The sequence below is a fragment of the Mustela putorius genome, unplaced genomic scaffold (genome assembly GCF_011764305.1).
Source record: "Mustela putorius furo isolate JIRA1106 unplaced genomic scaffold, ASM1176430v1.1 tig00003898_pilon_pilon_pilon, whole genome shotgun sequence".
NCBI lineage: Eukaryota > Metazoa > Chordata > Mammalia > Carnivora > Mustelidae > Mustela > Mustela putorius.
The window spans coordinates 7,947,424-7,974,147 of NW_025422047.1; the positions used below are offsets into that span (position 1 = coordinate 7,947,424).

At 41.1% G+C, this 26,724-nt stretch overlaps 2 protein-coding genes across 4 annotated transcripts in view; one reads left to right on the forward strand and one right to left on the reverse strand.

The window, feature by feature from the left end:
* Window positions 1-26,724, reverse strand: part of INO80 (INO80 complex ATPase subunit) — a 138,098-nt gene that overhangs the window by 26,170 nt on the left and 85,204 nt on the right. For all 3 annotated transcript variants that reach the window (XM_045067904.1, XM_045067903.1, XM_045067902.1), the window contains exons 25-27: window positions 19,803-19,943; window positions 14,061-14,286; window positions 9,815-9,942 (exon numbers count right to left, since the gene is read on the reverse strand). In XM_045067904.1, the coding sequence (XP_044923839.1) occupies window positions 9,815-9,942; window positions 14,061-14,286; window positions 19,803-19,943 (495 nt within the window). The remainder of the gene's footprint in view (window positions 1-9,814; window positions 9,943-14,060; window positions 14,287-19,802; window positions 19,944-26,724) is intronic.
* Window positions 219-1,334, forward strand: LOC123388345 (MICOS complex subunit MIC27-like). The gene is made up of 2 exons (XM_045067905.1): window positions 219-634; window positions 854-1,334. Exons 1-2 carry the CDS (start codon window positions 253-255, stop codon window positions 1,264-1,266), a joined length of 795 nt encoding a protein of 264 aa, XP_044923840.1. The 5' UTR covers window positions 219-252; the 3' UTR covers window positions 1,267-1,334.

Genomic DNA, 26,724 nt, shown 5'->3' on the forward strand with positions numbered 1-26,724 from the left:
CTCGGGTCCCCTTCTATCTCTGCCTGCTGTTCTACCTACTTGTGATCTCTCTTTGTGTCAAATGAATGAATAAAATCTTAAAGTAAATAAATAAAAATTCTGGGTGGTTTAGAAAGGATACTAATTTAATCTGGAAAGAAACGCCTCATTTGGCCCACCATATGAGAACTCTAGCGGAGAAGGTCACAGATATGGCGGCTATTAGGGAATATTGCACCACCCCTGAATCCTAGGAATAAAACACACTTGGTCATGATGGGAAAGCTGACACCCGTACCTGCAGGTCTGATATGTGCATCTGTAACTGTGCTTGCAGCTAAAGAAGAAGAATACAAAAAGCAGCTAGTAAAACCGGAGCAGCTTCCCATATATACTGCACCACCTCTGCAGTCTAAATATGTTGAAGAGCAGCCTGGTCATTTACAAAGGGGCTTTGCATCCATCCGCAGTACAACTGGTCATTATATTGGCTGGTGCAAGGGTGTTTATGTGTTTATGAAAAATGGGATAATGGATACAGTACAATTTGGAAAAGATGCATATATTTACCTGAAGAATCCACCTCAAGATTTTCTCCCAAAACTTGGAGTGATTACAGTTTCAGCATTGGCAGGCTTGGTTTCAGCAAGAAAAGGTTCTAGGTTTTTTTTTTTTTTAAAAGATTTTATTTATTTATTTGACAGAGAGAGATCACAAGTAGACAAAGAGGCAGGCAGAGAGAGAGAGAGAGGAGGAAGCAGGCTCCCTGCTGAGCAAAGAGCCCAATGTGGGACTCGATCCCAGGACCCTGAGATCATGACCTGAGCCGAAGGCAGCAGCTTAACCCACTGAGCCACCCAGGCGCCCCGAAAAGGTTCTAGGTTTAAGAAAATTGCTTATCCACTGGGGCTGGCCACTTTAGGAGCAACTGTTTGCTACCCAGTTCAGTCAGTAATAATTGCAAAGGTAACTGGGGAAAAGGCATATACTGTAAGCCAGCAAATTTATGGAGCAGTTAAATCATTGCGGACAAAAAGCAACAAAGAAGAATCACTTCCTAAACCTAAAGAAAAATCTAAGCTAGGAAATTCTGCTACACTAGAAATACCTGCAAAAACAACTGGCAGCCTGAAATACTCAGTTTCCTTGCCAGCAGAACTCAGCTCTGAAACAAAGACAAAATCAGAATCCATCTCAGGTGCTACAAAGTTTATGCCTGACCCCAAGCTCATGGATCATGGACAGTCCCATCCAGAAGATGTAGATATGTACAGCACTAGAAGCTAAAATACTCTGCGTAGAGAACTACAAGATGTATGAAGTTGAAAATAATGATGTAAAAATCATGTAAAGGGTAACTGGCACAGAGTATAACTTTTTTTGGGGGGGTGTAACTTTTAAACAAAGCTTTTCTCTCACATCTTCTAATGTAATGTACAGTTTGACCAATCACATAAGAGATTAAAACACAAACTGTGAATTTAATCCAAACAATATTAAGTGATTGATGAAGAGGCAGAAGTATTGGGATGCATTTAATGATTTTTAAGGTGTGTTTATAAAAAACTAGAGTAAATATATACTTATGAAATATGTATGTGTATATATAAATATTTATACAGATACATGCACATATTTGCTTTAGCTTTTTCAAATTAATGTTAGCTAAATTAGAATGGTGTATAGAAGGATATGTCCCCTCCTTTTTTTTTTCATACCCCAGAGCTGGAATAAAATATCCATTATTTTATGACCAAGAAAAAAAAAAAAAAAAAAAAAAAAAAGAAACGCCTCATTTCTTTCAAATGCTAATTTCAAGATATGTGCCCACTTCTATGCTTAGTTCAGCTTCCCTATTATCTAAAAAAATCTAAAGACAGAATAAAGTCAAATTCTATTTTGTTCAAATCAAAACACAAATTCTGACAATAAATTGTTAAGTCATCGAACTGTGAATATTTATTTATTTATATTTAAGTAATCTCTACACCCAACATGAGGCTTGAACTCATGATCCTGAAATAAGAGTCACATGTTCTTCTGACAGCCAGCCAGGTGCCCCTCAAAAATTTATTTTAAAAATCTATCTCATATATACATATATATATGTATGTACGTCTCTCCACTTAACAATCTCTACATCATAACTTTTTCTTTTTTTTTAAAGGATTTTATTTATTTATTTGACAGAGAGAGACACAGAGAGAGAGGGAACACAAGCAGAGAGAGTGGGAGAAGTAGGCTTCCTGCTGAGCAGAGCCTGATGCAGGGCTCTATCCCAGGATCCTGGGATCATGACCTGAGCCCAAGGCAGAAGGCTTAATGACTGAGCCACACAGGTGCCCCTATATCGTAACATTTTCTAAGATCCATTTTAAACATTCCCAGTCATGCCCCAACTCCTTGTAGTTCATTTCCATGTCTGAGAACCACTATTGGCTGATTACCACTTGCTGGATGACTTTACTATGGTCTGCAGGAACTTTGTCATGCTTAGCACTCCTCATTAAAGAAGGCTTATGGAAGAGAAAGATGAGCCATTATCCAGTCCTTCCTTACACAAGGTACTCTCTAGACATCTAGGATATCTCTCACCTAAGTCCCTTCTGGTATTTAGCAAAGACTTAGAAAATGATACATCAGTATGATTAAATTTCCTGGAGACTTGTAAAGCAATTCTTTTTACTCCACTTAAAACAGCAAAGAGAGAAGAGAAACCAAAGAGAGACCTTCTTCCTCTTCCAGCTGTCTCATAATTTAGTATCCTCCGTTAATTAAATAAATACAAACATCAGTACTCTCAAGTGGATTCTTGTGGGATCAATAACTACTAACCAAAGTAAATTCTAATACTGCTTGAACTAATAAAATAAAAATTATGGCTTTTAACATTTAGGAAGTCTCGAGAGCTATACAGTCCTACTAGATACTATTTTTAAAAATTACTGAAGAAGCCAAAGGGGTTATGGACAAGATGTACTCTTGGTATTTGAGTAGTGATTCTCAACAGGGATTAAAAATACATGTGCCTGCACCCACCCCAGGGACTCAGACTCTGTAGGTCTGGGATAGGGCCCAGACTGGTTTATTTTTAAAAACCTCCAAAGATGAGTGCAAGAGATACCCTATATCTGCAGCTGAGAACCACCACTACAAAGAGAAGGTAGGACGGGGTCCATCGGAATCTTGCTACTGCAGCATGGCCTTCAGATAAGCGGCACTGGCAACACCCGCAATTTGTTAAAAATGCAGAATTGAGGGGCACTTGGGTAGGTTAGTCGGTTAAGCATCTGACTCTTGACCTCAAGGGTTGTTGAGGTTGTGCTGGACTCCATGCTGGGCAGGAAACCTACTTTAATAAAAAAAACAAAAAACAAAAAAACAAACCAAAAACAAATGCAGAACTGAGGGATACACCCCATAACTAATGAATCAGAATTTGTGTTTTAACATGTATTACTTGTAAGTACATTTAAGTTTGAGAAACATTGTTGGAGAACAACATCATTATACTATTTCAAAAGTACTGGAACTTTTTCTTTTTCCAAGGGAAATCTTATATGAAACCCCTGTAAGTGATCCTGGGTGGCTCAGTCAGTTAAGCATCTGCCTTTGGCTTGGGTCGTGATCTGAGAGTCCTGGGATCAAGCCCTGCATTGGACTCCCTGTTCAGTGGAGTCTGCTTCTCCCTCTTTCTCTGCCCCTGCTTGCATGCACTCTCTCTCTCAAATGAATAAATAAAATCTTAAAAAGAAAGAAAGAAAGAAACCCCTCTAATATAAAATAGATAAAAAGCATTACTATTCTGGGGGTGCCTGGGTGGCTCAGTGGGTTAAAGCCTCTGCCTTTGGCTCAGGTCATGATCCCAGGGTCCTGGGATCGAGCCCCGCATCAGGTTCTCTGCTCGGTGGGGAGCCTGCTTCCCCCTCTCTGTCTGCCTACTTGTAATTTCCGTCAAATAAATAAATAAATAAATAAAATCTTACAACAAAAAGGCATTACTATTCTGTTTGATGAAGAAGGGGGAGCCCAGGGCCCCCCCGCTTAATCTCTACCTAATTTTCTCGTCCTCTACCCCACACCACTAGTTTGAAAACCACTCTTAAAATACACTTTGAGAAGTGGATCCTATCTGTAAGTTACTTGTAAAGTAACTTGTAAAGTTACTTGTAAAGCAGTAGCTGCAGAGGTTATCAGTATAACTCAAAATACTTTCCACAAGTACCTCTCACTCCTATAAAGTACACTAAATAAAAGCAAACATTCACACAACTCAGTGGTGAATTAAAAGGTACTAGGTTCATCTTGCAGTAGTGGTGGTGATGGTGGCTAGCATTTACTGGGCATTTACTAAGTGACAAACACTATTCTGTACGTATTTTGCTTATCTAATCCTCACTATAGTCATCTTTAAGACAGGTGTTGTAATCTGCCCTCCCACGGTACAGATGTTAAGTAAGTTCTCTAAGGTCATGTAAGTAGTGGGTAATGGAGCTAGGACTAGAACTCAAGTTAATTGGTGCCTAGAGCCCCCAGCTTAACCCCTTTAATGCTTTCCACATGGAAGAGCAGCTCACCACCACTAGGGGAAAAAAGGTGGTTGTGGTGTGTTAGGCAGAAGATACATAAGGTTCTTTTTTTTGTTTTTTTAAAGATTTTATTTATTTGACAGACAAAGATCCTAAGTAGACAGAGAGGCAGGCAGAAAGAGAGGAGGAAGCAGGCTTCCTGCTGAGCACAGATCCCGATGCGGGACTCGATCCCAGGACCCCAAGATCATGACCTAAGCTGAAGGCAGAGGCTCAACCCACTGAGCCACCCAGGCGCCCCCCACATAAGGTTCTTAATACATATCCATAATTTCCATCTATTATCATCACAGAAAAAAGGGTAATTGGGCATTTGAAAAAATAAAGGCAAATGTTTGTATATCTCTAACAAGAGCCTTCCGTTCTGAGTCTTCTTTTCTATTTCAAAGTTGCCTCTGCTATTCACTTCAACCCAATTTCACTTTCCCCAAACAGTTTGGGGAAAAGACTCATTATGATCCACAAACCTCCTCCTGGTGTTAACTATTTCCTGGACATGCCACTTGCCATCTTTGGGGTATATCAATAGCAAAGAATAAGGCTCCCCTCAGTCTCTATTATAACCTCTCCGTTGCCCAAGCAAATTGCACCAAATGAGTGAAATATGGCAGCCATCCTTCTCTTATCTAATACAAAGAGTCTTTTGGAGCAAGACCTAATCACAAGGCATATATAGGTCAATCATAATCTGCCTTCACCCTATATGTGTTATTCCCTTTTCTCCTATACCATATGCTTCAGTCACACTGAGCTAGTCTGTCCCAAATGTCTTGTACCTTCCCATCCCTGTGCCTTTTTACACCTGGCTTCCTTAGTCTGGAATGCCTTTCTCCCTGATGATTAAAATTCCATTTAAGTTCAGGTCAGAAGTCACTATCAATGGGAACCCTCCCTCAAGTGATCCAGTTAGAAATAAAGGTATTCATCTTGCTATCTTCAGCTCTGTTTATGGTTCATTTTGGGCTCTAGTATCAGAGTACACTTGACAGCTGTGTGTGTGTGTGTGATATAACCTCCATTAGATACATTTCTTCAAATTAAAGACAACATTTAACCTATATTCACATCTGCCGAGCACAATGCTTGGCCTGAAAAGAAACGAACCTATATTCACCTATAACCTATATTCACATCTGCTGAGCTCATGCTTGGCCTGAATAGAAACGAATGAAACAGAATAAATGTGGTTGTAAGCTGACACATTTCCTTCCTTCATTCCTAAAGTCTAATCAAAATGCTAGTTAACAGTGAGCCCAATTTGCTTTTTTTGGGGCAGTTTTAGCAAACCTAGCTTCCCGGTAGGTTCAGAATCACAGCTCCTGAAGGTAACTAGGAGTTCTAAGAGAAAGCAGCTTATAAATGACAGAAGGTCTATTCTGGATGAATCCTATCCAAGTGAGGTACTTGCTGAACAGGTAAGTTATACATCCGAGTGTCTCAAATGCCATCATCAGCTATAAATTATCTGGATTTAATTCTGACCTGTACTATTCTCATACACTGTATAGTACAAAATTTGTCTGGGTTTCAGTACTTAACAATCACACCACATACAGTACCAGCTGGTTGACCCTTTCCAAGTACTTTAGTATTCAGAGAAAATACTGACACTTACTTCCTTCAACTAGAGTCTTAGCTGCTTGATCCAACAGGATTGAGCCTCAAATGAGACAACCCAGATGATATAAGTCATCTGTAGTGAGTTAAAAGCTTTCTGCAACTGTCAGAATATGGTGGTAGGGGGTGAAAAGTTCCAAACTCGGGTAAAAATGGTGATGGTAGGAAAAGCTTTGTCTGACATCCAGCTGGACACCATCATCTCAATTGCAGAGAGGTCCGGTCTGCTTCCAGAGCACCCCCACCAGCAAAGACCCTACAGATGACTCAGTAAATATAAGATAAATCTGTAATATAACATTTAGGGATCTAGCATATCCTCCCCTATCTATGGCTTTGACTTCTGCCTGTGGCACACTAAAAATTCCTGGCCCTGGAAGTTTAGCAGTCTGCTTTCTTATCCCCTATCTAGAAACAGTACTTGGATACCGTGGGAAAGAATAAGACATTTCTGAATACAGAATTCTATTTGGAATAAGATCTGATATATTCACAAGAAACTTAAAGTCAGATTTTTGCCCAAGAGAAAGAGGCTATCAATCACTTCATAAAAAAATACTGAGCAAATACTAAGTGCCCAGAACTAGTATTTCTCCCCAAATAGAAAACTGGTCATACAGAAGTTTGTGGATTTTTACCATATTTTGGTTTTTCTGAGTCCTAGAAATAAACAGAGAGCCAAGGTGAAGGAAGACAATCCCAGAACCCTGAGACTATGACCTGAGCCGAAGGCAGAGGCTTAACCCACTGAGCCACCAGGCATCACCAAAAAAAAATTTTTTTTAAATCTAAAACTAACCAAACAAAACCCCCAACACATTGAGAATGAAGAGACAAGGCAAGAGTCAAGGTATTTTTTTTTTTTTTTGACCTTTAAAGCAAGGTCAAACGTATTCAAGGGAAAGCATCTATACAGAAGGGCCTTTCTATAACATGATTCTTAGGTTCACATGCCAGGTCATGTTTTAAAGCTGAAACACGACTCTAATGAATGTTTACACTGAAAGCTTCTATTATGACAATGAGTAAAAAACCCAGGGGCGCCTGGGTGGCTCAGTCGGTTTAGCGTCTCCCTTTGACTCAGGTCGTGATCCCAGTGTCCTGGGATGGAGCCCTGTATCAGGCTCCCCGCTCTGCAGGAAGCCTGCTTTCCTTGTCTCGCTCCCGCTGCTTGTGTTCCCTCTCTCGCTGTCTCTCTTTCTGTCAAATAAGTAAGTAAAATCTGAAAACAAAGCACACCCCAGAATAACTCTTTGAAAAGGTAAAGAAATATAGACCTAATCCTGCACTGCCATAAGATCCACAATACCTTTACACTTCAATAAATGATTAGACATATATTAAACACTGTGGGCATTTTAACTCCATGCCCACAAAATAAATTTTGAGGTCCAGCCTCTTGACTCTGAGTCATTTGAGTAAACAGTATTAAAATAAACAGAACGCCTCCCCCCTGAAAAAAAGAAAGACAAATGAACTTTTAGGAAATGTAATGTTGAAGGAAAAAGAATAGTATAGTGTTAAAAAGAAACTAGACAACAGTTTCACTTTAGGTTTTCAGTAAAACATGTAAACAGTAGCAATGTTTTCTGGCTTCAGCATTCTAGATGCATGTTATTCATACAGCTAAGGAATGTCAGCAGCTGTGAAATTCAGTTTTCCCTAATTTCGAATTCCCCATGGAGAGATGCAACTATATTTAGAAAAGGTTCTCAGGCTGCCATGTTTGTAAAACCTACCCACATTGTCCGCATTCCCACAAACCTCTGCAAAGAACCTGCTGGATTAGAAATAGGAAGTGCCCCTGGTGGGAAGGGTTTACAGCACTCATCCTGAACAAAGCTCATTATCATACTTTTGAATCACTTATTTTGGTACCATTTAGGAGTACCTAGAAGGGTGTAATACATAGAAAGAAGAAATAAAATGTAGGATTCATCAAATTTAAACCATCCACACTCCCCTTCAGCTCTCAGAGCCAGTTATTTTTTGGTAGCTTACCCCACTTACTTTTTAACTTTCCTTTAATATGAAGCAACTTTAGGACTCCAAAATACACTGACATAGTCTTGGGGAAAAAAAAGATCATTTCTCTTACAAAGTCTTTAGCATACTGCTTTTTCTATAATTCACAGCAGTGCAAGATCACTACTTGATCTGTACTTCCCTGACTCCTCAGGACAAGGCAAGTGCACTTTATGTAAGAGAAGCCCCACTGAAGGAAAGTTACTCATATTTTTGGGCCGTTGACATCATTTGGTTTGAACAGAACATTAAAGATGCAGGCAGTCCTTTTATTTTGGATTACTGCTATTAGGACCTTTAACACAAGGTAAGATCTGCAGCAAACACAGAGGCTTAATTACTTCTCTTACAGTGATTTACAGCCAGCAATAAGCATTTTTCCATCATTTAGAAATAGGTAACCTATTCCATAGGACAAAACAGATAGTTCAGCCTGTTGACAGCATTCGAGGGACTAAACACTGTATTAAATGTCAAACTTAGTGATTAAAGGTGACCTCAAATATGCTAAAAGAAGTTGCCAGATTATTAAAAAGAGCCTGCTAAGGCATTACCAAACTACTGACTGAGAAATTCAGTAAGCCAGGCTTGGCTTCCAGAAACCTAAAACTTCTTCCCTATGCTAGCCCTTCATTCCTTCTGTGCTGATATGATCCCTACTCCCTTATTCCTAGATAGGGATAATTATGCTCCAATTTCCACATATTTACTACCAGCTACTCCCTGGAGTAGCAGGGTTAGAATATGAAGCCTTAGCTATAAAAAGCCCATGGAAAAACATGCAAATATTTATATACTACTTACATCCAGGTGCTTTAGCCCCCCGACCACCAGCTTTTCAATTTTCTAGCTCTAAACGCTAACTCTGGTCGCTTGTGGTTATTTGTCCTGTTTCACTCTCCTATTTCCATGTCCATGACTTCCTCTCCATCAAGTAATTAACTAATTAACCTCCACTCAGACAACAAGAAAGCAGAGGGAACGTCAACACAGCTAACTGAAGAAACAGAAGTTGCCCTGCACAGTCAAACAAGTTGTATCTTTCAACATAACCCAGTGGTTCTCAACTTTGCCGGCCTGTGAGAATCACCTCAGGAGCTTTTTTAAGTATCCTGATGCCTAGGCCTCATTCCAAAGGTATTAAATAACCATCTCTGAGGATGGGACAAGACATTAGTATTTTCTAAAGTTCCTCCAGCTGAACACAATATGGAGTCAAGCTGAGACCACTATATTAAGTCAGGCTGAACAGCTGCTCTCTGATTTTCTATACAGAGAACTAATCTTAAGTCTTGTTTTCCATACAGAATTTCAGAGGACTTCTTAAGTAATTCCTAACTCTGCTCTCCTTTAAAATTAGGGAATTTCTTCCCTAGTAAAGGAAGGAGTAGGGGATGTTCTATTTCACAGGTGTAGGGAAGGAGGTAAAAGTCCTTTGCATATTCTCAGATCTGCCAGGAGCTGCTTCTCCTCACTTTACACACTGTAAAATCACAAAGACAAGTTTTGGGTTCCCATTAAGCAGGATGGACATTAGTCATAGACATATGATTCCTGCAAGTTAAATGTCAAGGTGTCCTAGGCCCCAAGGTTCCTTCTCCTACCTCCAGCAGGTCTATCATCCTGGTCATCTGGGAGTAGATAAGGACCCTATGTCCTTGAGACTTGAGCCGAGTCAGGAGGACATCAAGGGCATACAGCTTTCCACTGTCAGTGATGAGGCTCTCCTTGCCTGGGGAGAAGAAAAGGGGGGGAGGAGGGGGAAACTGTATTTAATTGAAGCAGCAAAATCACTCACTGCAAAGCTGTATGCAGCCAAAATTACTACAACCAGGGTGCTTGTCATCCCAAGAGCAGGAAAGTAACTCTAGAGAAGAATGCACAGCACTGTTAAGTCATGATCCAGTAGTGCTCTGAGAAGAAGAACCCTGAAAGGGGGAGGTGTAGGTTCCCTTCCAAAGCTCAGTTCCCAATCAGATATCTGCTGCTAAGAAAACTGAAAGTTTCCCTTCTCCATGTCCTTACTCAGGGGACAGCAGGTACACATGGACATCTAAGAGTGAGGTCCATGTCATATCTGCTCTAGGTGACCAGAGAAACAAACTTGCTTTTCCTTCTTTATCCTATCTCTAGATATTTGTTTCTGCTAGTTCTGTGGCTAAATGGTTTACACCTCCTGAAAGCACGAGAATGTAGAGAAACAAAGGCTATTTTGCCTGTCTCTGGAGACACTTAAATATCGAGAAATCCAAATACACATATCCATTCCTGCCCCTCTGTGTAAATACAAACTCCTTCTCCTGGATGATTTCGAATAGGCTGGCTAGTAAATATCATTATCCTAAACTGTAATTTAATAAAGACACTAAAGTTTGTTCAGCTTCTCAGAAGGACTGACTTTGGGTTTCTGTGAAATGGAAGCTGCTTTTACTCACTAACTCGTGCTTTCTCTTTCCTCAGCCCATTAAAAGAAAAAAAAAAAAGCATTTTAGCCAGAGATCTTTACAGAGCACTTAGCTCTCAAATTTTCATCTTATCCATTCAGTATCATTCAACTCCCATCACATTTCAGGAAGTAGAGCTTCCTGTTTGCAGACTGGTCCATAAACATGCCCTGAACAATCGCTGCTACTAAGAGAGGGAAGAAACGAGGCCGAAGGGGCCGGGAGATTTAAGTGTATATGTGGAAGTGGTCATGGGATGTAAAAAAGGAGACACAAAGGATAGAGAGACAACACTGACAACTAACCACTAAAAGTAAAAAAGGGAACTGTTAAAAAACGTACAGTCTATCCCTAATTTCTGGGTTCAAACCCGTTTTTTCCCCCCTCAGAATGCAGAGGCTGACTGTTGAGAGCAATCCAAGAGTTCTCAATGGGTATTTCTCTGTTCTCGCCACCATTTGCCAAGTCGTAATCATTGTATAAACCGAACGAGAACGGATGTGCTGACAGCACCATAACAAATCATCAGCCACTCTGTTTTTGCTACAAAGCCACAGGCCCTGGATGTTTACTCCTCTGCACTGCTGCCTGCCTTTTCCCACCTTCGGAACGCTGCCAGGCCACATCTCTCCCTCCACCACCCCCTCCCCGACACTGTGGCACACACACCTTTGTTCAGCCTCTTTGTTTGGTCCTGTTTAGATTACTGAAATGCTCTTCTTTTTGTTGATCTCCTTACCAACACAATCAAACGACTGCAGCTGGGACAGAACCAAATGCTAGGCCCTGTCCCTGGCACCAGACAAGGAGGCCTGTATGAATTCCAAGTCTGATCAGGCGGCAATGCTTTCCTAACAACTTCAACATTTTCTTGTCACAATTACCTTTCTCTTTTAATTGGGTTCCCTGGGATCCCTCAATTTTGATAGCTCCTAAGCATTCCCCACAGGGCTACCAATCAGCTTTAGACAGTAAGTTTCTTTCTTTTTTCATTAAAAGCGCAGGACAGTGGAAAAAAAAGAAAGCCCATATACAGTTTTCATCACTGAGAAGAGAATGCAAGCTAGGTTCATCGGATCTCTGCAGACCACTTATCTTCCCTCTCCATTCACATCTACTCCCTCCACACAAATATTTTAGCGTATGTAAATCAGTCTAGTGTCTGCATTTTGAGAAGCTTCATCTCAAAGTTGTGATTCAATAGTTTTCACACATCCTTGCTTCCCACATCTCCTTTCCTTTGCTAACTAGAATGAATGATGCTAAGAGGAGGCGGCTCAGAGACAAAGACGCACACAGAACTCCGAAGCACCTGAGAGAAGCAAAAACGGCACTTGTTAGCTATTACCGTGTATGTGGGAAGTGAAAGTGGATGGACTGGATTTCTCTGGACTGCCCTGAAAGAAAAGGACTAAGCAGAAAGAGACTGCAGCCATAGCCTTTGAATACTGAAGCAACGAACAGTGTTTCTGCTTCTCCGTTAAGCATGTTAACTCATCACCCAGTACTTGTCCTTACAAAGACAGGCAGAAAAAAAAAAAAAAAATGGGTTTCTTTCCCTCTACACACTGGGATCTTTCAGGCCTAGCATCCATTACTCAATTTCTCAGGAGCTACCGAAGTTGCACTGGACAACAGCACCACCTGTTGCTAAGTAGGGCACAGAGCCAAGAAGAGCACAATCCCCTAGAAATTAGGCTGACTGTGCCAAGTCCAACCTCACTTTAAAACAGGATCTCAAAGTGTTGTATAGACCTATCCTCTTTCTTGCAACATCTTCCACAATCCTATAGTACAGGCTTAAAGTATCTTAGACACAACTTCTTAACTGGCCACAGTGTAAGAGCCTATTTAGGGACAAAATGAGTATATTCCATGGCAGTAAAACTAGGCTAATAGATGAAATACCTCCTTTTTCCAAGGAGAGAAGACTTCTGAAAGGAATAAATATCCTTCTCCTGGGGAAACAGGGAGATGCATTCAAGGTGTGAAATCCAGGAGATTTTGGTCTTTCGGGGACTATAATGGAACCAATCCTTCCCAAGGAAGCAGAAAATATAAAAGTATAGAGCAAAAAGAGATAAAACACGGGTTCCAGTGACCCCTCATCCCCCCACCCCTCGCTGCCCTGCCCCAGCTAGTCTACAGAGCACAATGGGGTCAGTGAGGAGCTGGTTGGTTCTCACAGTAAACAGCCAGTGAGGCTGGTGCTTTTTATCGATGTGAAAAGAACTCAGACACTTCCTGCTATTTAAACAAGGTCCATTTTTCTTTCAAAGAACAGGAAAAGCCACAAGAGATTCCCACAGCGCCAGCAATAAGCCCTCTACTCTTGTACTGGGAACTTAGGAGCCAGAGTAAAGAAGGGAGAAAGAAGAAATAAGATGTTGTCTTGCTTCTTTCAACACCTGTGCTCATCTTATGGCTGGGATTCAATGGTTTCCAGACCTGCTGGATTTCAGTCCTCTATTCCCACTACTAACCAGGCCTGCTTTACAAGTGGGCTTTCCCCCTTGTTTTCCAACAGTACACCTTCACTCACTGCTTTCAGGTGTTCTAAGTCTGCTACGAGGCCACATATTATATTGCTCTCATAAACTCAGGATGGATTCTTCTATTCAAAGCACCTTCCAATCCCAGCTATGATGAGGCTGACCCAAAGTCCCTTGACACTTGGCAGATTCTCTCTTTTGAATACTCAGCGCTAATTTACTTTCATTATATCCAGTAAAAAGAATACAATCAAAGTATCAGAGAATCTGGACGACCAAAACTAACGTGGTAGGCCTCAACTAGCACTCTAGTCTGCTAGCAGGTGTTTGCAACATAAGCCTAGGAATCTTGTGTTCAGTTTCCTTAAAAGTAGTCTCACTAAAGCAAAGATGAAAACCTAGTTTCCTTTCAACCCTCGACCTTGACTCTAGGAGGTCTGGGAATCTGCTAGCGTTTTGGCACAAAACACACTGTTTTTCTTCTGGTTATCATTTAGATCTCTAGTGCTCCGTGCAGGACACTGTTTATGCTACTTCAACTAGGCTTTCTGAAGTGACGACATTCTCATTCACCCTACTGGCAATGGCACAAGACAACTGTACTCATTCGACCTGGAGCCTTTCCTACCAACTTTACTCTCCCCAGCTCTTTTTTTTTTTTTTTTTTAGAAGAGTGGCATTCCTTTCTCAGCTGTAGGCTTGTCAAAGGAGAGTACGTAAGCACAAATCTAAAGAACATTTCTCTGTTAAGTCATAAATTACTCAAGTATTTTTACCTATGAAGTTAGTAAGGGCAAAACAGGAAACAAACCCCAAGCACTTCCAAGTATCTAAAGCCACCACATGGAGTATCTCCTCGGTTCCTCTTCCCTTGCCAGAGCTGGGAACCCATTCCACAAGAACAAAGAACTTACCTGGAATCCTGATGAAAGACCAGCCATTTTGAGGCCTGATGCTCCATAGTCCTCCAGCTGGCTCTGGGAAGAACTGGGATCGTCGATTTAGCCAGTCTGCTGCCAGTTCAGGGGCCCCATTTAACAAACACTGCTTGGCTGCCAGACTCCCTCCTTCCTTCAGCACTCGCCGCTCATATTCTGCACTGCGGTCATTGCAGTAAGAATCCAATGGCACTGCGGTAACCTGCAGTGAGATAGTCATGTGAGACAGCTCTTGCAGATTTCCTACACCCCAACTTTGTAGATAAATGTGGATAATTCTCAGGCTAGTTTGTCCTAACAAATAAGCTGCCCCTAATAACTGACTTAGTGAGCTGGTCCAGGTAAAAGGCCAACTACTTACAACATGAATCTGCAGCAAGCTAAAGATCCAGAGAGTGCTGGAGTTTTCAGAAAAACTAGGACACTAGGTCAGGAATGATTCTATCATGGTTCTATAGATCCCTGATCCAACTCTGCCACTTCAAGTTCTAGTAGCCATACACAGAATGGGAAGATCAGGAAGGGAGCTGGAGCTACACAGTCATTACTAAAGAACAAAAAGGGTTATTGGCCTGGTGCATTTAAAGTGATCTTTAATGGTTTTGTGGCAAAGCTCCCAAGTTTATCAAGACTTTTTTCTCCTCTTCCCTGACCAGGTTGCTGACTGAAAAGCCTAACGAAAGATAAGAGAACCTTTCCTTTAGGCCATAAGATGGGATATGGTGGAAGCAGGTGGAGAAAGATACTGCCAGAGAGTGGTGGATTCATTTCTTCGCTAGGATAGAGCCTATGCACAAACTCTCATCTCTTCACAAGGTGCAACAACACTGAAATGCTGCCTGCCCCCCACCCCCGCCCCCATGGAATAGAAGGCTCTCACCAATTAAGAAACAGGCATTTTAATCCTTTAAGTGATTTGGGTCTATTCCTACTCTAATAAGCATCTGTGTATTCAGATAGCTGTGAAATCACCTGATTAGAGGCCTGAGTTACCTTCTGTTGAAATTTGGAAGTTGTGATTATCTGCATGCTCAGGCTGATAAAATGCGAAAGTCCCATTATATGCACTAAACTGCTCAGAAAAACCGTGGAGCAAGACCAAGAATGCGGAGAAACTGGGTATAAGGAACAAGTGCAGAGGAATTAGAGAGATCAGAACACAGAACACGGGCCATACCTAGTTAGCTAGTTTTATTGTTGCTATGATTTCCCAGAAGAGAGACATTTAGGAAAATGTATCTTACTATTAGCTTTTCTATCTTCATGCCCATCAATCATTAGGACAATAGAACGGTTGTTAAGTTTTGGTATGTAGAAGAACCTTCTTGGGAGCTTATCTAAAGTGCAGATTTTGATCCAGAAGGTCTAAAGGAAAAGCCAATAGCTCTAGGCTTTTAATGAATACCACGGCCCCTCAGGCCAAGTCTTAATGCTGCCCTGGGGTACACTAACAGTCAGCTAGCTGACTACAGGGCTGCAGGTGCCTCTGCTGGAGACTAGAGGATACCAAAACAAGAAAGAGCATGATTTACTAATACAACAGCGTCCTCTACTCCAGCTCATAGATGAAGCTGAACTGAGTTTGCTAGAAAACAGTGCCATCTACAGTCCAGACACAAAACTACAGGGAGGGGTCACAGCAAGCGGGTGTCCCTGGCAGCTCCAAAGCTCCAAAGCTCCAAAATCCCGACAGCACACCCGTTTCACACACAATACGAGAAGCAGTTGTTGGTAATCTCCTATCATCTTTACACATTCCAAAAGAAGTTTGTTCTCTTGCTTCCAGTTTATTCCTTTTTCCCACAGAAAGTTGAACATAGACAAATGAAGACAGAAATTAAAAACTGGTGGATAAAACCTGGATTTTCCTGCTGTACCGTGTCCTGGCAGTAACTGAGCAGCTATCTACCATCTATGGTATGAGTCCCAGAACTGCATGGTCAATAGTGGATAGTGGCTGTACTTTCCTAACACTCATATAAACAGCAAGACTACAGAAGTACGACCGGTTCTATACAGTATATATACTTTTGGAGGAGTAAATAATATTTACGCTTTTCTAACAAGATACTCACACTGATCAATTTTACACTCAGAGATAACTGCTTTGTTTTCGTTGTTTATTTTGTAGAAAAGCAGAATTTGTAATGGAATTATATAGATTTTGGGGGGCACCTGTGTGGCTTAGTGGGTTAAGCATCCGACTCCTGATTTCAGCTAGGTCATGATCTCAGGGTTGTGAGATGGAGTCCCACATGAGGCTCTGTGCTGGGGGTGGGGCCTGCTTAAGATTCTCTTTCCCTCTCCTTCTGCTCCTTCCCCATTTGTTTTCACGCATGTGCTCTCTCTAAAATAATAATAATAGTATAATAAGGGCAATAATCCGTACATACAGACTTTGGGCCCAGATTCTCCAGATGAAAAATCAAAAGCTAAAAACTCAGCACAAAGGAAGAGGGGAACAATGACACAGGCAAAATGTTTTTCCTGCCTAAGACTCACTCCTAGGCACTCTTACACAGTTTAAAAACAAAACTTTCTCCAGTTATAAACTTTCACCTATTTTCCAAATTCATTTTGTTGACATCCTTCCAAGTCCAGGATTGAAAACTAGGAGGTATGTGAGGCCCAGTTCTTAGTGAAATATTTTTTAATGTTTTGATAAGCTTCTTTGGCAAGGGCCCTGGATCAAGATATATGCAAAAATCACAGAATGTCATGTCATAAGTACGCAAGCAGTGAACTCATGAGGTCTAAGAGGAGACAAACAAGTCCACTTCTAATTAAACTGTGCTTCCCAAGTCAACTCTCTCATAAATGGCCTCCACCCATTCTTCTAACCCCATGTGGCCTTCCTGATTGCTCAGAAGCAGGGAGAGATGAAGCATGCCACACCATTCTTCCCTCCCCACAAATGGAAATGCATACTCCCTTTAGTCTCACATGAGCTAACCTCTGCTTCTTGCTTCACTAACTTCCTAAACTATAGTATCTTCAAGGGCTGTCTCCTCAAGCATTTAGCGCGTCCTTCCTGAGGACATGTATGCTCCTGCTCTAGCTCTAGCAAGCGTGACCACTACAAGCGCTTCAGTTTTTTGGTAAAATGAACTCCAGGGTCTTAGTTTACCCAGCAGAATTATTTCTTCAGCTAACAAGAAAACAGCTCCTATAATTCCTTCCATAGTGGCAGGCACAGTTCTTCTAGAACTGACCCTGAAAGTTTCCACAGCACAAGACAGGGACATTAATTTGTTTCAGCTCAAGGCTAAGGTTCTGACTTCAAAGAAAGTCAGTTTTTCCCTACCACAGATGGGTTAGAAATCAATATAAGACAATCAAGGATACCAGGATTATTCACACCCCAGGCCTGATCTGAAAGGTAAAAGCTTGTGGATGAGTGTATAAAATATTCAGACTTTTTAAAAACTCCTCTTCCTGTCCATATAACCATGGTGTAATTACTCCTATTTCAGGTCTGGCACCTGCTACGAGAAAAAACTCTATAATAATTATGGAGAGAGGGGCTGAGTAGGAACGGAAGGTGCTAGGGCAGACTGCTTCAGCCAAATAATAAAGTTTTCTCCTGTTCCCTTCCTGTCACCCCACCTTTATGCTATTTTAGCCTTCTTCAAACTAGTCACTATTTACTATTCTTTAGGGAAACAGCAGCACCAGGCTGACAGTTTTGACTCTGGGCTCCTCAGAAAAGAAGGCTTCAGTTGTACAGTTGGGGTATCCCATGTGTGAGTCTGTTGGGAGAGGGGGGTTCTTCTTCAGAGTGGTTGGCCAGAGAGCTCTGAGTAGAATAAATAAAAAGAATCTTCATGCATGTCAATGCAATGACAGCCCAAGGCAGCTCACTTTTTAATTGGCTCTATAAATCACTAGGGATATGAGAAGTAAAAATATCTAGACATCCCTCTCTGAAATCTAGACTTCCTCTTGTCAGGCCTCGCAGTATACACATCAGATTGGAAGGGTGAGAAGGAAATGAACCACACAACTATGTGATCTAAAGACCACTTTCTATAGAAGCACCTGACTTTAGATGTGTTCTAGAAAGGGTACATTTACCTGCATTGACTAAAGCTTCCAAGACCAAAAATGCTTTGGCAGAACACGATATATAGAAAATCTAAATACTTTCTATTTAGATAGCTAATATATATCACAGTTGACAGTGGCCCGCAAATCAAGTTCATGTAGTACAGGGTCAGCAGAAAGAAGGGAAGGCAGGCAGGAGTCAATGGGACTCAGTCCCATCATCATCTCATTTCCATTCATCAACTTTCTTGGGACCCCTGCCAGATTCTGACCTTTGATATCTTAATAAAGAATGCAAGCTGATGTCAATAATGACAGAAAAATATCACTAAGGAAGATTCAGAAGGATCCACCTTCTTTAAACAGAACTGTGAACACAGCAGACCTTCTAGAATGAGTGAAGAAAAGAAGGTAAAACACAGAAGGGTAAGTAATGTCGGCTTCTTTAAGAGTTTTCCTGGCTAGGGGCGCCTGGGTGGCTCAGTGGATTAAGCCGCTGCCTTCGGCTCAGGTCATGATCTCAGGGTCCTGGGATCGAGTCCCGCATCGGGCTCTCTGCTCAGCAGGGAGCCTGCTTCCCTCTCTCTCTCTCTCTGGCTGCCTCTCTGTCTACTTGTGATTTCTCTCTGTCAAATAAATAAATCTTTAAAAAAAAAAAAGAGTTTTCCTGGCTAACTGAAAGATGCTCCTTAGAGCAAAAAGGAAATGAGCCAGGAAGACTGAAACTTGTTCTCTGCTCTAACCAGAGAGTCTAATGCATCTCTACTCTGCACCCTCCCTTCACACAGTTGTTCAGAGTTGTAAGAGAGCTTCTGTCTAGCTCTGATCAACGACAGGAAAGAATGGAAGAGGTAAGCAGAGTAAAAAACAGCACTGGGCAAAGGGGAGCCTTTGCAGCGATGCTGCTGGCAATCCACAGAGTATGCTGTTTTGATAAAAGGAGGGTTAGGAAGGATCTAACAGGTGCTCAAAGTTGAAACCATAAGAGAAACTGCTCCCAACCTGCAAATAAAACTGAGACTGCTGAATGGTGAATAGAGCACAACAGTCACTTTTCAGAGGGAACATACCTGTGAATCACAGGCCAGGCAGAGCTGCTGAGAAGAGTGAGAGAACACCAGGCTAAGAAGTTTCCTGATGCTGGAGTGTTATGTTTCCTTTTATTATTTGAAGACTGCACTGAGGCGATAAGGCCAGATCAAATCTCCCTCCCAATCTGACCCCCTCCTCTAAAAAACCCTCAAAAACCCTGTCAAATTTAAAAAAAACAAAAAACAAAAAACAAAAACCTCAATGCGGGTAACAAATGGCTCCCTCTCCTTTTCAAATATTCCCTTGTCCCTGACCCTTCTGTTCAGTGATAATCTACCTGACAGATGGCTTGCTCCCATGGTAGTTTAGAGTCCCTGACTAAACGAGAGGAACGACACAGGAGACACACGGTCAGGGAAAGAAGCCATTCTGATCTACCATACAATTCTCAAACCAATGTAATTTAAAGGGAGGAGCACTGTCTTGGGAAAGCCAGGACCATGTGTGTCTTCTAAATACTGATGATTTACGTTTCTCAAGGTCCAAAGAGCTTAAAGTAATTGTTTAAGAAATAGATCTCTTAGAAGTTGGTTTAATTCTTCAATTATCATCTATTTTGTCTCTTCCCTCCGTGGCACTTACTCGTGGACTGGCCACACACAAAAAAGATGGCAGTTCAGTGAGCAGGCAGCAACGTAGCGAGGAGGTAGCTGATCTCCGCTGATGGATGACCTGGTCTGAGTAGCCACTCACTGCTTTGCAGTGGCTGCTGAAAACCAGAGACTACAAGACAAGAATGCAAATTAGTGCCATTGGCAAGTATGTTTAATGAAAGCAAAATGGAAAAAATGTCACATATTAAATAACTGACTTAAACATTCTTTTTCATGAATATTAATTCTAATAAACAATAAACCAGTATTTAGAACCAAATGTATAATATAGTCAAGGTTCATGCTAACTTTAAAAACATGGGTTTTATTGATATACCATAAGCAAGTAGCATTTCCAATTCTACCTTTTTCTGGAAGAGATACTGTTAATTATAAATAGTTAGAGTATAACTTTAATTAGATAAAACAGTGTCTTGGGGGGGGTTTGGTTCATTTGTTATACCATGGATGCAAACTCACATCTTGTATTAAAAACATGATGGCCAATAATTTTTCTTCGATGCATTTTTTTAAAACAAGATTTTATTTATTTGTTAGAGAAAGAGCACAGCAGGGGGAGCAGCAGGCAGAGGGAGAGGGAGAAAGAGGCTCACAGAGCAGGGAGCCTGATGTGGCTCAATCCCAGGCCTCCAGGATCATGACCTAAGCTGAAGGCAGATGCTCAATGACTGAGCCACCTAGGCATCCCCAAGGCGCATTGCTTTTTAACAATTTTAAGTAACTGCTACACCCAATGTGGAGTTCAAACTTAAAATCCCGTGATCAAGAGTCACATACTCTACTTACTGACTGAGCCAGCCAGGCATAAGGCACCTCTGTTTCGTACCACACGTGTATATTAACAGTGCAGTGTATAGTTGACCCTTGAAGAAAATGGGTTTAAAATGTGTGGATCCAGGGCGCCTGGGTGGCTCAGTGGGTTAAGCCTCTGCCTTCGGCTCAGGTCATGATCCCAGGGTCCTGGGATCAAGCACTGAATCGGGCTCTCTGCTCAGCAGGGAGCCTTCTTACCCCTCTCTCTCTCTGTCTGCCTCTCTGCCTACTTGTGATCTCTGTCTGTTGAATAAATAATAAATAAAATCTTAAAAAAAAAAGTGTGGATCCACTTATACACTTTTTTTCAAAAAGAACTCAACAATCCGGTAAATGTATTTTCCTTATGATTTTAATAACATCTTTTCTCTAGCTTACTTTTAAGAATACAGTATGTAACACATGTAACATATAAAATATGTGTTAATTGGCTGTTTATGTCATTGGTAAGGCTTCCTGTTAACAGTAGACTGTTAGTGGCTAAGTTTTTGGGGAGTCAAAAGTTATACGTGGATTTTTGACTGCAGAGAGGGTCAGCATACCAAACCCCTATGTTGTTCAAGAGTCAACTGTAGTTCTAGAAAGGTTAGCTGTTTCATTTATTCAGTGACATCAATACAAATGGTCAGGAAAAGGTAACAATACTGCTTTAGCTCCTTTATCTGACCACTTTTTTTTTTTTTAAAGATTTCATTTATTTATCAGAGAGACAGGGAGAGAGTGAGCACAGGCAGACAGAATGGTAGGCAGAGGCAGAGGGAGAAGCAGGCTCCCTGCCGAGCAAGGAGCCTGATGTGGGACTCGATCCCAGGACGCTGGGATCATGACCTGAGCCGAAGGCAGCCGCTTAACCAACTGAGCCACTCAGGCATCCCATCTGACCACTTTTTTAAAAACCAGAAATTCTCCCTTTATATTACCTTATCAATACATTTTAATGGGCTAAAAGCTCACAGTAAAGCTTCAGTTTATAAGCTTTCATGCGGAAGATTTTTTAAAAGTGTGGGATGCTGGGGCACCTGGGTGGCTCAGTTGTTAAGTGCCTGCCTTTGGCTTAGGTCATGATCCCAGGGCCCTGGGATCGAACCCCTCAATAGGTTTCCTGCTCGGAGGGGAGCCTGCTCCTCCCTCTCTTCCCCACTAGTGCCCTCTCTGTCTGTCTCTCTCAAAATAAATAAAATCTTTTTTTTTTAAAAAAAAGGATGGATGTTCACATAAAAGAATCTGTCAGTGGGGTTACAGTGTTCTTTATTGCAGATGCAATTCTTTCTTCAGTGCAATGTTAAAAATTTTAACTTTGGATTTGCATTCTTGATTATTTCACTTTTTTTCTTTATTGTTTTCTCAGAAAAGGCAGGTTGGAACCTAAATAACCATACACAAGGTAGGCAAATTTTATACAGTATAAGGTCAAGAAAACAAACTGCAAGATGTACAGTAACCAGGGCTGTACAGAGGAATCATAGGATCAAATCTCTTCAAGGCTTCATTGTTCAGTAGATATCTTTTCCCAAAGTCAATGGGCTCTTCAGGATCACACTTTGAGAGAAGCCATCTTGAGTTGTCTAGCAGGATATGGGTATCATAATCTGTTTTCCCAAACCAATCAGCATTTTCTGAATAATGGTCATTAACAAACTGAAAGGCCTGAACTGTTTCTAGGAGAGATGGCCATCTCCAGTGGTTTCTTTTTTTTTTTTTTTAAAGCGTTTTCCTTTTAGATTTTATTTACTTATTTGACAGACAGAGATCACAAGTAGGCAGAGAGGCAGGCAGAGAGAGGAGGAAGCAGACTCCCTGCTGAGCAGAGAGCCTCATGGTGGGCTTGATCCCAGGACCCTGAGATCATGACCTGAGCCAAAGGCAGAGGCTTAACCCACTGAGCCACCCAGGTGCCCCTCTCCAGTGGTTTCTAACCACACTGTATGGAAGTCTTTACAATGCTTTATTATAACACTGTGCCCCCATAGCTTGGCCATGTTTAATACTTTCCTCTAGATGATGTCCCTGTCATTACCTAGAAAAGAATTTTATCCTTCTGACAGTTTTTCAACAATATCTGCATTCTGATCTCTATGTTGGCTAGCATCTGCATTGAAGTTAACCAGCCTCCCTACATATTTATGTCCACTACCTTTTCAAAGCCCAGGGTGAGGAGTAGATCGGGTATCAATCTGTTCTTCCAATACTAGATACTGGATAGCTAAGAACATACACCTAAAAAAATCCTATTCCTATGCACAGATGAAGGCAGTCTTCTTGTTTTCCAAAAGCACATTTCCTATTATTGGTGGTAAGGTCCCCTGCGCTTCCTCGGGGATGAGGAGAAGAGATAAAAGTCTAGGAACTACTGGTCCTCTCATCGAGCTATAGTAGTAGTTCAGGACTGCTGGTTAGGGTGTCTACTGCCACCCAGGGGGCTGAGGCAGCAGCAGTAGCTGACCTAAAGACCTTGAATTGTTTACTGACTTCCAGAGAGCAGTAACTAAACAATGTCTCTGCCAGGGATCTCTTAAAGTCACGCTCATCTGAAGTATTTTCAAATGGCAAAATTCAACAAAGCCTGTTTACTTCATTCCCAGAACATAAAGGCAAAAGATGAAAGAATGAACATTTCTTTCAAATATTTTCTCTTCAACCTTATAGTTATTGGTAAAAAAGATTTATAACATTCACTGCAGGGAGTTCTTTTAACACAGTATGTTATTTGTAACACCCTTCTGGAAAAAGTCTAATGATAATTCTACTTCCGGGGGTGGTCATTCCCAAATTAAAACATGTTCACTTGTCTTACATGAGATAGGTTAAGATAGTATTCTCACAGGAAGTCACTAACAGCAAAGTGATTTGTAGCTTTCTGATCTTAGATTTTAAAAAATTCACACACTCAAAATGCTCATACACAGCCTTAGCTTAAGAGAAACCCTGACCACCCCCAGCATATTTTACTCAAGCTATACTTTCTTGTGTTATTTTCTCTTAACACTGGCTTCATCCATTCTTCCTTTACAAGTAGTCCTTAATACCACATTACCCAAATTCCCTTCACATAATGACATGAACTACTAGACACTGCTATACACAAGAAAACTTAATGCTTAACACAGAAGAACATGAAGAACACCTTAACCGCCACTGCATAAGATGCTTGATTGAACAGGTGAAGGAGTGACAGAAAAGGTTCATTACTGCTGTAGTCTGTTTTGGCCTAGAACAAATTAGAACAAAAGAAACAAAGTCACACTACGAGAGACAGGATTTGGTTATAACGTGGTGTCCCGTCCTCAGGCTCTTGAGTGTCCTCTCTACCCTGTAGTTACTGGCAGCTGTGTGTGTCTTGCTACCACAATCACAATATACACAAAGCAGAGAAGTTAGGCTGGTAGAGAGTCTTTTGATACCATGTAAAAGTCTCAATCAAAAAGAAGTAGGGCAGGATGATAGACCCCACAGCTGTAAATTTCCTGCCACAGTATAGCACAGAAAACACACAGATGTTTCCCCTCAGATATCGATTTACCCATTTAACAAGGGGCATACTTTACTCTCCATGTCTTGTTTAAAATTAAAAGGAACATTTGTAACCATTAGGTCTTCATTACTCAGAAAATTACTTTTCTGCTTTTGTTCTTAAATACATCAAACATAGGTATAGAGAAAAGGTCTCACTTTATTATTATTATTTTGCTTTTTAAGTTTTAATTTTAATTCCAGTTAGTTAACATAGTGTTATATTAGATCCAGGTGTACAATATAGTGATTCAACATTTCCAACCATCAGCCAGTGCTCATTACAACAAGTGCACTCCTTAATCCTCATCAACCTTCCCCCAACCCCCTTCCCCTCTGCTAACTAACCATCAGTTTGTTCTCCAAAATTTGTCTGTGAGGAAAGGTCTCACCTTAAATGAAAGGGTGTACTGTTTATAGATCAACTGCTAGACTATATGGCTTCTATTTTCAGATATTTTAAGTGACCAAACAAAAAGAGAGAAAATAAAGCACAGAAAACCTGAGTACAATGGCTTCTCAGAGCTTTCCACAAGGGGCGTTGGCAGCTTTCATGATCTCAGGAAATAATGTCATATATAGATACTACAGATGCAAATTAACATCCAGCAGATGAGTTTTTGAAAATTTCTGGTTGGGATTCTTCATCAATAGCCAGTCAAAGCTCTCTAAGCATTTAACAGAGAACAGTGCTTACAACTTAAACACACACCACTTTTTTCAAAAACAATTCTTCATGTTTAGATCCTTCTGTATATTTTAAATTACAAAATCTGAACTGCCCCTAATTTTTATGAGCTAGTTCACAAAAGCTGGTAAGTATGGAAAGCTGGAAAGCTTTTGACACACATGATGCCTAAGTGGCCCATTACCATGGCAACAGTTTCACTGAAACAGATAAAGGAGATGGAATCAACACTGGTACAGGTTTCCCTTGTTCCCCAAAAGTAGAGAATTCCTTTGCAAACTTTTGGAAGCTGAAATAGCATAAAGTAAAGCAGCAATTACCATTAATCTATGTGGAAAATATTTTGAGCATTCCTAGACCCCAAAAAATAAACTCTTTTTCTGATACCTCAGGACATACCTTGCTAACAGATGCACAAAATAAATTGAGATAAAGTACAGATGCTCCCAGACACAGTTCAAAGCCATGACAGGTCAATGCTGAATATAGTTCCTGGGGAAGGGGCTCAGCGGTGCCATTCCCACTGCTCCAGTGCACACAGCTCTGTAGTGGCTCAGTGCCAAACAAATGCTGAATGCTATTTCTGCTTTTTGCCCTTTTTTTTTTTTTTTTGTAAAATGAAAGTCCTCTTCAGATTTCTTTGGATTAGTGAAATGGGTACGAATGTAGGTCTTTCTTTTTTTTTTTTTAAGATTATATTTATTTATTTGACAGAGAGAGATATCACAAGTAGGCAGAGAGGCAGGCAGAGAGTGAGAGAGGGAAGCAGACTCCCCGCTGAGCAGAGAGCCCGATGTGGGACTCGATCCCAGGACCCTGAGATCATGACCTGAGCCGAAGGCAGCGGCTTAACCCACTGAGCCACCCAGGTGCCCCGAATGTAGGTCTTTCTTAAAAGCCAAGTGTTATAACCTTGAACTTTCGAAAAGTGGGAGACATCTTGTACTCTGATTCTCCCAATCATCATTTTTAACTGGATATAGCATGAAATCTGTTTTGCCTCCCCCAAAAGATGACCACATGGGATATATCCTATAGATTCTGGATTTTGTCTTTATTCTTCTAAGTAAAACAAGATGAAAAAGAAAAAGATTTGTATGTGTGAAACACATTAGCCCCTACAAATCTGTACAAGAAAGGAGCTCTGGCCAGAGCTCACGGTAGCGAAGGAGGTGTGTGCGAATGAATTTATGAAAAATTTGAACTAACTACTATTTCTTTTTCTTTTGGAAGCTTTTATTTATTTGACAGAGAGAGAGATCACAAGTACACAGAGAGGCAGGCAGAGGGGGAAGGGGAAGCAGGCTCCATGCCGAGCAGAAAGCCTGATGTGGGGCTCCATCCCAGGACCCTGAGACCATGACCTGAACCGAAGGCAGAGGCTTAACCCACTGAGCCACCCAGGTGCCCCACTACTACTCCTTCTTAAAATTTTCACCAATAAAGCAGGGTGGAGCACAATAAAATTAAGAGGAACACAGTGAACCATGCTGGCTTTTATTCCACAAGCATCACAAAAGAAAGAAATATTAGACAAGAATTCATGTCAAGTAAGAGAGTTTAAAAGGCCTTAAATTTGTTTAAAACACCCCAAAAGTGTCATCTGATCTGTGTCCTTAGCCTAGTCCTTAGTTCCTTCATGTTTATATATCATCCTAAAGCCAGTATTATGAGAATAGGACTTCCTTGAACTCTGTAACACAAAATTCAAACCTAACATTCACTGCAGAGCGAAAACTAAGATTTTATAGGCTGGAAAGAGTGCTTCTCACTGTCTAGATTCATTCATATCTACAGTGGGAAAGAATGCGGTGAGGACTGGGTTAGACCACCAAATGACTCAGTAGTATGGGGTCTGAGGTAGCTTACCAGGAACAAG

What these genes read in the sequence shown, in the direction of transcription:
- LOC123388345 (XM_045067905.1), top strand. Translation starts at nt 253, where the DNA reads ATGATGGGAAAGCTGACACCCGTACCTGCAGGTCTGATATGTGCATCT. An exon ending in CTTGGTTTCAGCAAGAAAAG is followed by an intron (nt 635 to 853) that starts GTTCTAGGTTTT and finishes CGCCCCGAAAAG; the next exon opens with GTTCTAGGTTTAAGAAAATT.